This window comes from Hibiscus syriacus, unplaced genomic scaffold (assembly GCF_006381635.1).
Source record: "Hibiscus syriacus cultivar Baekdansim isolate YM2019G1 unplaced genomic scaffold, ASM638163v2 tig00110300_pilon, whole genome shotgun sequence".
Classification (NCBI taxonomy): Eukaryota; Viridiplantae; Streptophyta; class Magnoliopsida; order Malvales; family Malvaceae; genus Hibiscus; species Hibiscus syriacus.
The window spans coordinates 494,990-510,367 of record NW_024062669.1 but is presented as its reverse complement, the minus strand read 5'-3'; the positions used below and the strand labels follow the sequence as shown (position 1 = coordinate 510,367).

General features: G+C 36.9%; 1 protein-coding gene across 1 annotated transcript; it reads left to right on the top strand.

The window, feature by feature from the left end:
* The first annotated feature begins 1,639 nt into the window (after positions 1–1,639).
* On the top strand, positions 1,640–3,260 carry LOC120116651 (protein enabled homolog). Its single transcript, XM_039137073.1, has 2 exons — positions 1,640–1,807; positions 1,890–3,260. Exons 1-2 carry the CDS (start codon positions 1,754–1,756, stop codon positions 2,598–2,600), a joined length of 765 nt encoding a protein of 254 aa, XP_038993004.1. The 5' UTR covers positions 1,640–1,753; the 3' UTR covers positions 2,601–3,260.
* The last annotated feature ends 12,118 nt before the right edge of the window (positions 3,261–15,378 follow it).

Here is a 15,378-nt window from a genome sequence, read left to right as displayed (position 1 = left end):
TAATTGATTAAACTTGTTAGGGTAGCACAAGGGTCGTGAATTAGTCAAAGGGAAGGCTTTCCACTTTACAACAATGACGACTTTTATGGTGCGAAATTGGGTCCATCAGCTTTCTTGGGAAAATATTGGTGAGAAAGTTTGGTTACCAGCTCCCTTTATGGACCATTGAAACAATGAACCATTGACCCCAAACATATGAACATGATGGGTGTGGAACAAGCCACACACACACACGAGTAAACATTTTGGGATATGAATTATCTACATTTATAGGCTTCTAAATTGTAATATATTCCAAAAAGAAAATTGCACATGCAAACATTCTTTAAGTCAACAAACGAGTTCCACGGATGCTTTCATTTCCATAATTTATCTTTGCTTGTCATTACAGGCATGCTGATTTTTGTTTCCTAAATTTAGCGCCAAAAAATAAAATCATTCCCAATCTTCGTATAAGAACTTTATAAAATAGTTATATAATAACATAATAATATGATAAATAATTTCTTCGTTTTTTGGGTACCTAAACATTAGTTTTTGCCACCAACCCACATCACATGCCAAGAAAGTATTCCATAACCAAAAGAGAATAACAATAACAAGACAATAGGGGCAGATTATTTATTCAGTGAAAGAATAAGATATTTTATAGGACAAGAAAACTAAATTCCTTTTTCCAATTTATTTTACCTTCACTTTGAACTAAAAAAATGAGAGACATATGATTGAAACCAAACATTGTCTTGTTCAAGATTCTTGGGCCGACTATTTAAACTAATGAAGCACTTGGATTTGGTATATATTATGATTGGAAAATTTTGTTAAACAAAGGACGATGTCATCTTATTTTAACTGCAAAATCCAACCGTATTCAACAGCTTCTGACCTTGGGTATGTTTTATAATGTTTAAATCTTTACACGTGTCCAGCTTTCCGAATTAAACTATTTGCGTTATGGTAAAAAGATTGATCTTTATAGGGGCGGAATCAGACCCTATGCTTTTCAAAATCCAATCAATGGAAATGAGAAAATTGGGTAAAATAGACAACGCGGTTTCCTTTACAACCTAAGCAGTAGAACAATATAAATTACAGAAGAGAATTTTAATGTGTAATTTCGTTAATCATGCAAATAATTTAGTGTTAGATATTCTCAGTATTCATTTTTTGAAGTAAAAACCTTACATTATTGGGTTTTGACCAAAACAAACGTGAACGTTGATTGCTGATTTCATACATTTTTCAAGGTAACAAATATTTCTTTTGTTTTCCCCCTTGGTAAGTTGAATTCATCTAGATAAGGTGGCCAAAACAAGTAAAGGGACAAGCTAATGTAGTAGAACCAAAGGAGCAGAGGTGTGATTATTGGTTAAAGCTGAAAATGGCAGGCATTTGATGCCATGTATGATTGTTGAGGCTACTTGGCGTTGGGTGCCTGGCAATGCCATGGTTTGAGTTCGAAAGACTGACCAACCATGGGGGGATATTAGAATTGGGGAATCGATAGGCTTTTGTCCAACCTCTGTTATATTTATTTAGAGAAAAGAAAAAGCAACAGAAAAGGGACAGGAAAATCAAGAAAACAACAGTTTCTGTTGCTGCCCCTTATAAGACTTGGAAGATTACACCCGTAAGCCCCATATTTGTTTTATTTATCCTCTATTTCTCTCCCTTATTCTCAGTTCTCACGCTTGAACAGCAAACAAGAATCACTTTTAACTTCAGTTCTTCTGAGGTTTCCATCTCTGAGAACATGGACAGTCAGAGAGGCCCTCTTCTTAGCTTGGCTTACTTCTGTCAGGGAAAGGTAACAACACACACATTTCTTGCTGCTCCTCTCTTTCTTATGTTTGAGTATGTAAAATTGGGTTTTTTCTTTAATTATGCAGACAATGGAGGAGCTTAGGTATTCTCTTTTGTATACTACTTTGGAGCTAGAACAGACTAGGATGGCAGCTCAGGAGGAGATGGAGAAGAGAGATGACCAATTAATCCAACTCAAAGAGTTGCTAAGCAAGGCAACGAGAGAGAGAGATGAAGCACAGGAGAAATGCCGGAAACTTTTCCTTGAGAAGCTCCTGCTTCACCAACAGCAACAGCAGCAACATGTTGCTCCTCTCTCCGGAGTTTCTGGCGTAGAGGATGAACGCAAAAGAGGAATTGACTCCAACAATGGTTTCTCTTCCTCTGATTGTGAGGGAAGCATTGTTTCATCTCCTGTTCTTGACCCAGTTCAACAACCACAACTGCCACCAGCACCACCATCTCAATCCATAGAACTAGTGCCTGATAAGCCATTGCCTGAAAAGGGAAAGCTTTTACAGGCAGTGATGAAAGCTGGGCCGCTCTTGCAAACCCTTCTTTTAGCTGGACCACTGCCTCAATGGAGACACCCACCACCACCACTCGAGTCCTTTGAGATCCCACCCGTGACACTTCCTTCACCTCCACCACCCCCGCAACTCCTCCAAGACTCCCTGACCAGCATTAACGCCTACAATACTCTAAACACTTGTGGTCAAATAAACAGGAAAAGGGGTCTTTATGATGCATCTGATTCTCCTACCGAAACCAAATGCCGACAACTAGTTCTTAATTGACTGCCGCTACAAACAAGTCTAAAAGAGTATTACTAATTCCATAAATTTTACCATTTTTAAACTTATTATAGGTTAGTCAGGGTGAACATCAGCCTATCAGGGAATGGTGACTGATCTCAGCATTTTTGTACAGAGGGTTGTTCCGAGAAGCAAACTCTTAGGAGAGAATCAAACAGAGCTTTGTTTCTTGGCTTTTTGCCAATGTTTTTCGGTGAAGATCTTTTGCCCTTGTTTTCCCTCCCTTGATAGTTCTTCCCCCATGATGTGAAAGGGAGCTTTGAATTTGATTTCTCTTAAAAAAACTACCAGTGGCATGTGAAAATTTAGTACTAGTATAACTTTAGCTTCTATAGTCTTGACTAAAATGTGTGCTGTGTGGGACTGTCTGAGAATTGATAGAAATTAGATGGATTTGGAAGCACAAGGATTGGGTGTGGTGTTGTTGAAATGGGAAGATGGGTATGGCCAACAACCAGGAAGGTTTAAGAGGCTTGCTTGTCGGATGAGTGGATCCCACAAAATCAGAATCAGGATCTGCTGCTTTTGTAATGATGTATCATCATATTTATATTTTGGTTGAGGGAAGCGTCATTAGTGTTATTTGTTTCTGGAAATCAATTTCCCTATTCTGTTTCTAATGCCCATATTAATATACTAATGTCCCTTTGTTTATCTATCTGCTCCCACTTAAAACTTGTTTATTGTTTTTTATTCTTAAAAGCAAAAATAATGATGGATTTTCCCTTCCTTACAAGGGTCGGGGAAACATTTCTCATTTGTCAATGCTTGTTAGAGAAGTAAGACCTTTTTCTAAATGAACCTTGAAATTTAATTAAATGGGAAAATTAGTGATTAGACTCGCTTCTACATTACACCCGTGGTCTCGAGGTCCAACTCCAAATAAAAAAAAGCACATAAGATAGGGCTGAAAGTCATTTGTCTTAGTTTTAACAATATTGTTCAAAATTCAAGCCTGAGGCCCAATTAGAAAATGAAGAGAAAAAGGGGCGAAGCTAGCCCAGTGTGCAAGTAAAAGAGATCCAGATAATGCTTTTGTTTATTAGACAACCCAAAGTTGTCGAGTCTATAAAGACTGAAGCAACAAACAAACAGGGATTTTCAGAGGGAAAGGGCGTCCAGTGCAAGTGCAGTTGATGGAAGACTTGGTTGAAAAGTTGGGTGGTGTCGACACCGTTTTCCGTCCGGGCGGGTGAAAAACTTAGTACAACTTGGGGTTTTATTTGAAAAGGTTTTGAAAAGATTTTGAAATGTTTTGGAGTCGCCATCGACCTTTTGAGGTAGGTAGGTCGAATACTTAAAAATTTTCTTTTAAAATAGTTTTTAAGAAAAACGTCATTTTAAAAGATACACTGATCCACGTGTAACCAGAAATTCATTTTTAAGCAATAATAAGGGTTCAGAGGTCGATTACGTGTGGGGAAGGATAAGCACCCCCACAACGCCCATAATTGGTACCACATCGATTATAAATTGTCTCTAATAGTGGAAATCTAAGAATTTGAATATAAATTTAAGTTACGATCCTATTATTCCATATTCAACCATACAATTTTTATTTAATGAAAAATTCTAAGGAGAAATAGAAAATATTATAATATTTACAATTGAAGACAAAATAATCCCTAAAATACTGTAGGACGGATATTTCTCTTTCCAACTGAAATAAAAAGAATATAATAATTTCTCCCAATAACTTAATATTAAAATAATGTGATTCAACCAAAATGAATAAAACTAAAATAGGCATATTCAAAAGTTTTAGGTTTTTCTAAATAGATTATTTATTTATTTTAAAATATCATAATAAGACATCTAGTTTCTTTAAGACCGTCCCTTCTTAACATTTTAAAATAAATAAATACTACCCTTAATCCAATTATGAAATCGATTAAGTTATGCTTATGAAGCTTTCATACATATTCCAAATATAGATCTATATGCACAAACAAATTCTCATGGAAAAAGTTATAAATAAAAAATACTAATTAGGAACAAATAAATGAAAATTAAAGCAAAGATAAAAATTAAATGCTATTCAATGATGGAAATAAAATTGGACTAAATTAACAAGGGCATACTTTAAAGCATAAATATTACGTTAAATAAGCAAACAAAATATAATTACTGAAATGAACATTACAAAAATTAAAGTCCTAAATAATAAAGATTAAATAATAAATACAAAAATGAACATTACAAATGTAAATAAAGAAATTAAAGTACTTAAGTTAAAAACATAAAATTGTACATTCACCTAAATTATAAATAATAAAATATAAACATATGCATCACTTAAAATACATACTACAAATTTTACATGCCAAATATAATGTATAATACATTACACCACAACTCGGGACTAAAATAGAATATTACAAATTATATGCCAAATGAGAAATAAATAAAAAAGTGACTAAAATAAATAAATTACAAATATCACATCCAAATCATAATATAATAAAAACAAAATCCAAACAGTGACTAAAATGAATAAACATAAAAACAATGACTAAATTCGAAAGTTAATAAAATCAATATGCATATTCAAAATAAATAACAAAATAAAATACCAAAGTGCAATAGAAGCTAAAGTATAAGGAGCTTAAGGATGTTTATACCCTGATATTGACCAAAATGCAAGATACGCTGAAATAGGGAGGACTTGGAATGCGATTTGACCCTAAAACAAATGAACAAAATAGAAAACCCCTAGAAATAGGGACCTGATTCGTGATTTAACCATTTTCTATACAAACATAATATTTTTCTCCTGTTTCACGTGAAACTGCCGAGAACTTACAAAGCTTCCAAAACTCACCTCGGCCGCCGCTTGCCGGCCCTCACACGCAGGCTACCGAGCCGGTGACCGACATACACCCACCGCCGACCTCGATCGAGGCCGTAGGAGGACTGACCACCCTTGAATGGCCGAAAAAAACTCCCTGTTTTCCTCCTCTCTCACTCTTTCTCCTCTCTATTCGACGGCCGAGAGAGCTAAAAACGAGCCCCAACGACGACCACCATGCCTTGGCCACTCAACGACGAAGACCCGAACTCCGATTAACGCCCGAACCGACCGAAGCAAACTACCCAAGGGTCCAAGTGACCCAAACTATTTTCGTCTCTCATTTCTTTCGATCAAGGCCCGACCAATGACCCTCCCTACGCTCACCTACGGCCACCAACAGCCGAAACTCACTCGTCGGCCATCGCTCAATGGTAGTCACTCTCCCTGCAACTCATGAACCCCTGAAACCGAAACAAAAACCAAGTGAGAAAGCAAAAAAGAAAGGAAAAGAAAAAGCAATATTGGAGAGAAAAAATAGTCAAAGCAAACTGTCTTTCATTCCATCTTTTTCGGGAAAATAAGCTGTTGATTTTACATGGGGTGGTTGAGGGTATTAATAACCCCAATTGACACATTATAATAATCTTTCTTTTTTTAATAATAAAATAATACAAGTAAAAAAATGGTGGTTACAGCTGCCCCTCTTTGCTCATTGTTGTGAAACAGGAATAGAGCAAAGATAGTAAGCACCATTTTTTATCTGGCCTAAGCTACTAAAATCTTGAACTCCAATTTCTTCTGATCGGGTGAGTTCTTTTCATTATGAACTCTTCGCTGGGGATGTCAATCTACTATCTTCTGCGATGGTTGCCCCAAGGTGACGCTGATCTAACTCCTTATGCGATGGATTTGAGTGAAATGAAAATGTTGATCTACCTCTTTCTGCGATGGAAACAAGCTAAGGTTGAACAAGTTCTTCTCATTATGAACTTCTTCTCCTTTATCGGATGAGTTATTCTCATTACGAACTCTCCACTGGAAATGTATCCCTCGAGTGAGATGTTGTTGATTCAACTCCATATGTGACGAATCGAGCTAAGGTTGAACAAGTTCTTCTCATTATGAACTCCTTCTCCCTCATCGGATGAGTTCTTCTCATTATGAACTCTCCATTGGAAATATTGATACCTCAAGTGAGGTGTTACCGATTGAACTCCATATGCGATAAATCAAGCTAAGGTCGAACAAGCTCTTCTCATTATGAACTCTCCATTTGAAATGTTGTGTAACACCCCCAACCCGTACCCGACCCGGATATGAGTCAGAGATACTACATTGACTTTAAAACACAACTTTTAACAAATAATAGCAAAATATTTGAACTTATATTAAGAAAATACGATAATATACATATTGTAATATAAGTTTACCAAAATATTCAGAGCATACACAACTTAACCCTTTAATTACATGCCAACTGCCATTTACATAACAAAATGACCTACTGATTAAGTTGCTTCTGATCTGGTGGTTGCAGGAGTAATGCTGTCAAGCTGCTTAACCTGTCTCGTCTACTTTCTCGGATCCTACGTGTGAAACACTCACACGCTAAGTCATCGACTTAGTGAGGCAATGTAATAATAATAACAAAGCAATGTAATGACTATGTCATAATGATATGAAATGAGATGCAAACATGTACTTAATCAATGTAGTCTACATCATCAATATCCATACCTGTAAGCATATTACTTTAGCATTCATGAATTTGTATGAATAAGTTTATTGGCCCATGATATCATACTGAGAACCTAAGGTATCTGAGTAATGTGAGGTTGTGCACTATGCTGTCACCACAGCTCGTATAAATGCACCGAAGTGCCGCGTAGAATTGCACCGTATTGCCATATAATGATGTCCATAAGGACCACATATAATTCCTTAAGAATCATATACATATACTAGGGATCAAGTATGTGTCTTTCCAAGACTTCACACATGTTCCAAAGAATATACATATGTCCCGAAGGACCGCGTAGACCCTCTACCCTTGGCATGCCAACTATACCTATAGTTCTCATCTACATAACATGGGCTTTTACATTTCACGTAGTCTATATCGCGTAGACATGTAAATTCTTACCTTTTCACATAGCTCATAACTTTTCCCACATAGTCATGTCATATAATGCATTTTATATGAACTCATGTCATGTATCATAATACAGAATATGCTCATGTACCAAGATATAAAATCTAGACTTATCACAAGTCTAGAATGGAGTATATTTCTATAATTATGCTATGCATATGCACTCACCTATATTTCTTTGCCTTTTCCTCGATCGATCCTACTTGTAGATTGTTCCCAAACTCGTGTAGGCTCAGTATCTACATAATAATTCAATGATACTTATCAGTATACTAATTAATATATTCTAAACTATCATTCCTTAGACTCATAGAAAAGCCAATTTCATCCTTTAATGAAGGTATGCATCGATGCACTACTGATGCATCGGTGCATAAAATGCATTCGATGTTGTATTATTACTGGGATGCATCGATGCATGACTTATGCATCGATGCACTAATTGCATTCGATGTTTCTATTTTAAAAGAGTGCATCGATGCATTACTAATGCATCGATACACCTTCAAATAATTTCTGGGTTTTAAACTTTATGCATCGATGCACTATGAATATGCATCGATGCACTCTGCCCAGAATCCTCTTTTATGCCCGAAAATCCACTCTTTTCAGCTTAATACTTCATATATCATCCTCTTTCTTATTTCCTAACTTGCATACTCTTACTTAAGCTAATTATTATCCATTAAATATTTCTAAAACTTAGAAATCTAATTCTCCATGTAGAATTTAAGAATCTAACCCAAATTCCAACATGTTCTAATTTGAATTCTAACACCTCATACTTCTTAGTTAGCTTATTGACAAGTCAAAAATCTTATTCAAACTTCAAAAACTCATCCATATCAAAATTTCATCTAAAAACTCATTTTTCAAATCTATCTCTAAAACATTTATCTTGTTGTCTTAATGTCATATAAGCTTTCCTTTAGCTTATATAACATCCAAACTTCAACTTCCAAGCTAAACATCAAAGAAACTACCAAGGTTCAAATTCTTACCTTAAACTTGGGTCTTCACGTTTGGAAGAAGAGAAGAGTGAAGATAAGAAAGAAAGAAGAAGAAATGAGAGGATTCTGGAAACATTTGTTTCCTCCACAAGCCCCATATGTGGGTTCTAATATAACCCCATAACATTTTTTTAATTATAATTTTTCCTTACAAATGACCATTTTGTCCTTACATTCATTTCATATTTACTAACCATTATTTTTAAACTATATAATTATTCTACTTTAATCACCAAATGTTGAAACTTTGCAAATTAATCACTAACCCGGCATGGAGGATGTTACAAATCTCCCTCCCTTAAGAAAATTCGTCCTCGAATTTTCAATAAGAAAAGAGATGGGGATACTGATTCCTCATATCCTCCTCACGTCCCATGTTGCTTCCTCTACTTTGTGATTCTTCCATAAAACTTTAACCAATGGAATAGTCTTATTCCTCAATTGCTTAACCTCATGAGCTAAAATTTGAATCGGTTCTTCCTCATAAGTCAAGTCAGGTCGAACCTCAATCTCTTCTGGTGTCACGATATGAGAGGGATCAGATCTATATCTTCAAAGCATTGAAGCGTGAAAGACATCATGTATCTTTTCCATCTCAGGTGGTAAAGTTAGCTGATATGCTACATGTCCTACTCTCTTCACAATCTCATATGGTCCAATAAATCGAGGACTCAATTTTCCTTTTCGACCAAATCTCAACACCTTCTTCCATGGGGACACTTTTAAAAACACTTTATCTCCAACTTGAAAATCAATTTCTTTCCTTTTAAGATCAGAATAGGACTTTTGCCGATCAGAGGCCACTTTGAGGTTATGCTGAATTTCTCGAACTTTCTGTTCTACATCTTGAATTAAATCCGGACCAAGAACACTTCGGTCTTTGAGTTCATACCAATTTAATGGAGTACGACATTTTCTTCCATATAATGCTTCATATGGGGCCATCTTTATACTAGACTGATAACTATTGTTGTAAGCGAACTCTGCCAGCGGTAAATACTTTTCCCATGATCCTTTAAATTCCATTACGCATGCTCTCAACATATCTTCCAATATCTGAATAGTTCTCTCTGATTGCCCATCAGTCTGAGGATGAAAAGCCGTACTAAAGTTTAAACGAGTCCCCAACGCTCCATGCAAAGATTTCCAGAATCTAGAAGTGAATCGAGGGTCTCGATCAGAGACTATGGAAACAGGTACTCCATGCAATCTAATAACTTCTCTAATATACAGCTCTGCATACTTTTCCATAGAGAAATCCGTTCTAACCGGAAGAAAATGCGCTGACTTAGTTAATCGATCAACAATTACCCAGATTGATTCTCTTTTGTTCGGGGTCAAGGGTAACCCCGAAACAAAATCCATCGTAACATTTTCCCATTTCCATTGAGGAATGAAAAGCGGTTGCAATAATCCTGATGGAACTTGATGCTCGGCTTTGACTTGTTGACATATCAAACACTCAGACACAAATTCAGTAATGCTTCGTTTCATCCCTGACCACCAAAATCGATTCTTCAAATCCATATACATCTTGGTTCCACCCGGGTGCATCGTTAACGGACTGCAATGAGCCTCTGTTAATATTTCTTTCTTCAAGTCGTCATTGTCGGGTATTACAATTCTTCCTTTACAATATAGATTTCCATCTGACTTAATCTCAAAGTCTTTAATCTCTTTGTTCTTTACTTGTTCAATTCTTTTCAAACACATTTCATCTTTACCTTGTAATTCTCCTATTCGTTCTAACCATGCCCGATTTAAGGGTTAATTCTACACAAAGACCACCGTCTCCCGTTAAAGATAATCTTGTATCCATAGCTCGTAAAGCTGCAAACGTCTTTCTACTCAGAGCATCTGCCACCACATTAGCCTTTCCGGGATGATAGTCAATTATCACATCATAATCCTTTAAGAACTCTACCCATCTACGTTGCCTCAAATTCAATTCTTTTTGAGTCATCAGATACTTCAGGCTCTTATGATCCGTATATAAGTAACAACGCTCCCCATAAAGATAATGACGCCAAATCCTGAGAGCGAATACTACAACAGCCATTTCTAAATCATGAGTGGGGTAATTCCTTTCATGTGGTTTCAACTGTCTCGATGCATACACTACCACCTTTCCTTCTTGCATTAATACACACCCCAACCCGTTATGGGATGCGTCACTGTATACTACAAAATTCTTGCCGGATTCCGGTTGAACCAATATCGGAGTTTCCGTCATAATTCTCTTTAAAGCTTCGAAGCTTTCTTGACATTCAGAAGTCCAAACAAATGGTACGTTCTTTCTCATTAGCTTTGTTAGAGGCAGCACAATCATCGAAAAATTCTTAACGAATCTTCGATAGTAACCGGAAAGTCCAAGAAAACTCCGAACTTCAGACACATTCTTAAGAACTTCCCAATCCATTATAGCTTTAACCTTCTGAGGGTCTACTCTAATCCCAACTGCCGAGATCACATGCCCCAAGAAAATTACTTCATTTAACCAAAATTCACATTTGGACAATTTCGCATAGAGATTTTTTATCCCTGAGAATTTGCAACACTAGCCTCAGATGTGTGCTATGCTCTTCATGGGATTTCGAGTACACCAGTATGTCATCATAAAGACAACCACAAACTGGTCCAAGTAGGGCTGAAAAATCCTGTTCATAAGATCCATGAAAGCGGCAGGTGCATTCGTTACTCCGAATGACATTACGATGAATTCATAATGACCATATCTCGTTCTGAAAGCTGTCTTCGGAATATCTTTCTCCTGGATCTTCAATTGATGATAACCCGAACGTAGATTGATCTTCGAAAATACCGAAGCTCAATTTAGTTGATCAAACAAGTCATCAATGCGTGGAAGGGGATACTTGTTCTTGATGGTCACCTTATTAAGCTGTCGATAATCAATACAGAGACGCATTGATCCATCCTTCTTCTTAACAAATAACACCGGAGCTCCCCAAGGTGACACACTTGGTCGAATAAATCCTTTTCTAACAATTCTCGCAATTGATTCTTTAACTCTTGCAATTCCTTCGGAGCCATCTGATAAGGTGCCATTGCAATTGGAGCGGTTCCTGACATTACTTCAATTTGAAATTCTACCTCTCTATCTGGAGGTAATCCTGGCAGTTCAGCAGGAAAAACATCAGGGAACTCTCGAACTATTGGAATCTCCTCTAACCTTTTCTCTTGAGCTCTTGAATCAATCACATTTGCAAGAAAACCCTGACATCCTTGTAGCAATAATTTCTTGGCAGACATCACTGATATTACATTTTCTAAAGGATTACACATTTCACTGATCACATTAACTTCTATTCCTTCTGGACTCTTCAGGGTTACCTTTTTCAATCTACAGTCGACATTCCCATAATAATGAAACAACCAATCCATTCCCAGAATCACTTCAAACTCGTCAAAGGGTAATTCCATCAGATTAGCAGGGAATTCTATTCCCTGAACCTTTATGGGGCACCCCTTACAGACTTTGTCCACCTGAGTACTATGCCCTAACGGATTAGTTACTATCATCACATTACTCGTAGCTTCTATAGGAATCCTCAACTCCTTTACTAACTTACTTGTAATATAAGAATAATTAGAACCCGGATCAATCAGCACCAATACTAATTTATCATACAACTGAAAAGTACCTGCTATAATATCAGGGTCATCACGGTCTTCACTTATCTTTAGATTGTATACCCGAACAGTAGATCGAACTTCAGGTTGAGCAGAGAATTCAGACGGGTTCCTTCCACTGCCTCTTCCTCGTCCTCTTTGTGAGGAAGAACCAACTCTTCCAGATGGTGTAGGCTCACCAACAATCAATGGACAATCCCGGATAAAATGTCCGCCATCTCCGCATCGAAAACAAGTCCCAGCAGCCATACGACAAGCCCCATAATGGTTTTTCCCACAGTGCTAACACTGTCTCCCTTGACTCGAAGTAGATCTCCCAGCACCAGATTCCACTGACTGCGTCTGTCTAGGTCTTGCCTGACTTGCTCCCCTAGCAGACGATGCAACTGATTCTGATCTAGCTTGTGATCGAAATCCCGAGTCTCTTCCCCTTTTTGTTGGTACTGAGCTAGAGGAAGTAGTCGTCCTCTTTGATGTCTGAACTCTTGAGTCCCCAAATCTTTCATTCTGAGCTCTTTCAAGAGCTTTTGCACGATTGATCACCTCCTGGAACGAGGACAAGTTTAATAATATCAACATTTCTTTAAGTCTAGGGCGCAAGCCCTCCACGAACCATTCGCAAGCATCTTTTTCAGTAGGCACAAGCTCAGCTGCAAACCTGCTCAACTTATTAAACTCACATTCGTACTCATATACAGAGCGGCTCATCTGCTTCAAATTCATAAACTCCTGCTTCATTTGTCGGATAAACTGATCTCCAATATATTTGTTTTTAAATTCTTCTAAAAACAAAGACCAAGTCAACTGGTCGGTTGACATCGTCATGGTGACGTTCGTCCACCATATCCTCGCCTGACCCCTCAATAAAGATACAGCTCCATCTAATTTCTCCACTTCGGAATAGTGGAGACCATCTAACATGATTTTCAAATCATTCAACCAAAGATCCGCTGACATTGGACCTTCCCCAGCTTCTCCCTTAAATTCGGGAGCTCCTTTTGCTACATTAATTCTTTGAGTTAGTGGAGCAGAAGGTTGAAGACGCGTCAGAATAGCGTCTAACGTTCTGAAGAACGTATCTTGATCTTGCACAGGCACTCCTTGAGATGCCTGTTCTTCACCTTGCCTGGCCAGGGCAGGTGAATTACTGCTTTCAGCATGCTTATCTTCTCCGCTTCACTTCGGGAGCTATTATGTCCGGACATCTAATAAGAATAAACACATTGTTCTATTAGCAAAACAACATACTCATACTATACCAGATCAGAAGTTCTCACTATTTGTTGGCATGTATTCCATTTAAAGACTCTATAGACTCTGGTTCATGCCTAGAATCGGCTAAACCATAGCTCTGATACCATTAAATGTAACACCCCAACCCGTACCCGACCCGGATATGAGTCAGAGATACTACATTGACTTTAAAACACAACTTTTAACAAATAATAGCAAAATATTTGAACTTATATTAAGAAAATACGATAATATACATATTTTAATATAAGTTTACCAAAATATTCAGAGCATACACAACTTAACCCTTTAATTACAAGCCAACTGCCATTTACATAACAAAATGACCTACTGATTAAGTTGCTTCTGATCTGGTGGTTGCAGGAGTAATGCTGTCAAGCTGCTTAACCTGTCTGTTACTTTCTCGGATCCTACGTGTGAAACACTCACACGCTAAGTCATCGACTTAGTGAGGCAATGAATAATAATAACAAAGCAATGTAATGACCATGTCATAATGATATGAAATGAGATGCAAACATGTACTTAATCAATGTAGTCTACATCATCAATATCCATACCTGTAAGCATATTACTTTAGCATTCATGAATTTGTATGAATAAGTTTATTGGCCCATGATATCATACTGAGAACCTAAGGTATCTGAGTAATGTGAGGTTGTTCACTATGTTGTCACCACAGCTCGTATAAATGCACCGAAGTGCCGCGTAGAATTGCACCGTAGTGCCATATAATGATGTTCATAAGGACCACATATAATTCCTTAAGAATCATATACATATACTAGGGATCAAGTATGTGTCTTTCCAAGACTTCACACATGTTCCAAAGAATATACATATGTCCCGAAGGACCGCGTAGACCCTCTACCCTTGGCATGCCAACTATACCTATAGTTCTCATCTACATAACATGGGCTTTTACATTTCACGTAGTCTATATCGCGTAGACATGTAAATTCTTACCTTTTCACATAGCTCATAACTTTTCCCACATAGTCATGTCATATAATGCATTTTATATGAACTCATGTCATGTATCATAATACAGAATATGCTCATGTACCAAGATATAAAATCTAGACTTATCACAAGTCTAGAATGGAGTATATTTCTATAATTATGCTATGCATATGCACTCACCTATATTTCTTTGCCTTTTTCTCGATCGATCCTACTTGTAGATTGTTCCCGAACTCGTGTAGGCTCAGTATCTACATAATAATTCAATGATACTTATCAGTATACTAATTAATATATTCTAAACTATCATTCCTTAGACTCATAGAAAAGCCAATTTCATCCTTTAATGAAGGTATGCATCGATGCACTACTGATGCATCGGTGCATAAAATGCATTCGATGTTGTATTATTACTGGGATGCATCGATGCATGACTTATGCATCGATGCACTAATTGCATTCGATGTTTCTATTTTAAAAGAGTGCATCGATGCATTACTAATGCATCGATACACCTTCAAATAATTTCTGGGTTTTAAACTTTATGCATCGATGCGCTATGAATATGCATCGATGCACTCTGCCCAGAATCCTCTTTTATGCCCGAAAATCCACTCTTTTCAGCTTAATACTTCATATATCATCCTCTTTCTTATTTCCTAACTTGCATACTCTTACTTAAGCTAATTATTATCCATTAAATATTTCTAAAACTTAGAAATCTAATTCTCCATGTAGAATTTAAGAATCTAACCCAAATTCCAACATGTTCTAATTTGAATTCTAACACCTCATACTTCTTAGTTAGCTTATTGACAAGTCAAAAATCTTATTCAAACTTCAAAAACTCATCCATATCAAAATTTCATCTAAAAACTCATTTTCCAAATCTATCTCTAAAACATTTATCTTGTTGTCTTAATGTCATATAAGCTTTCC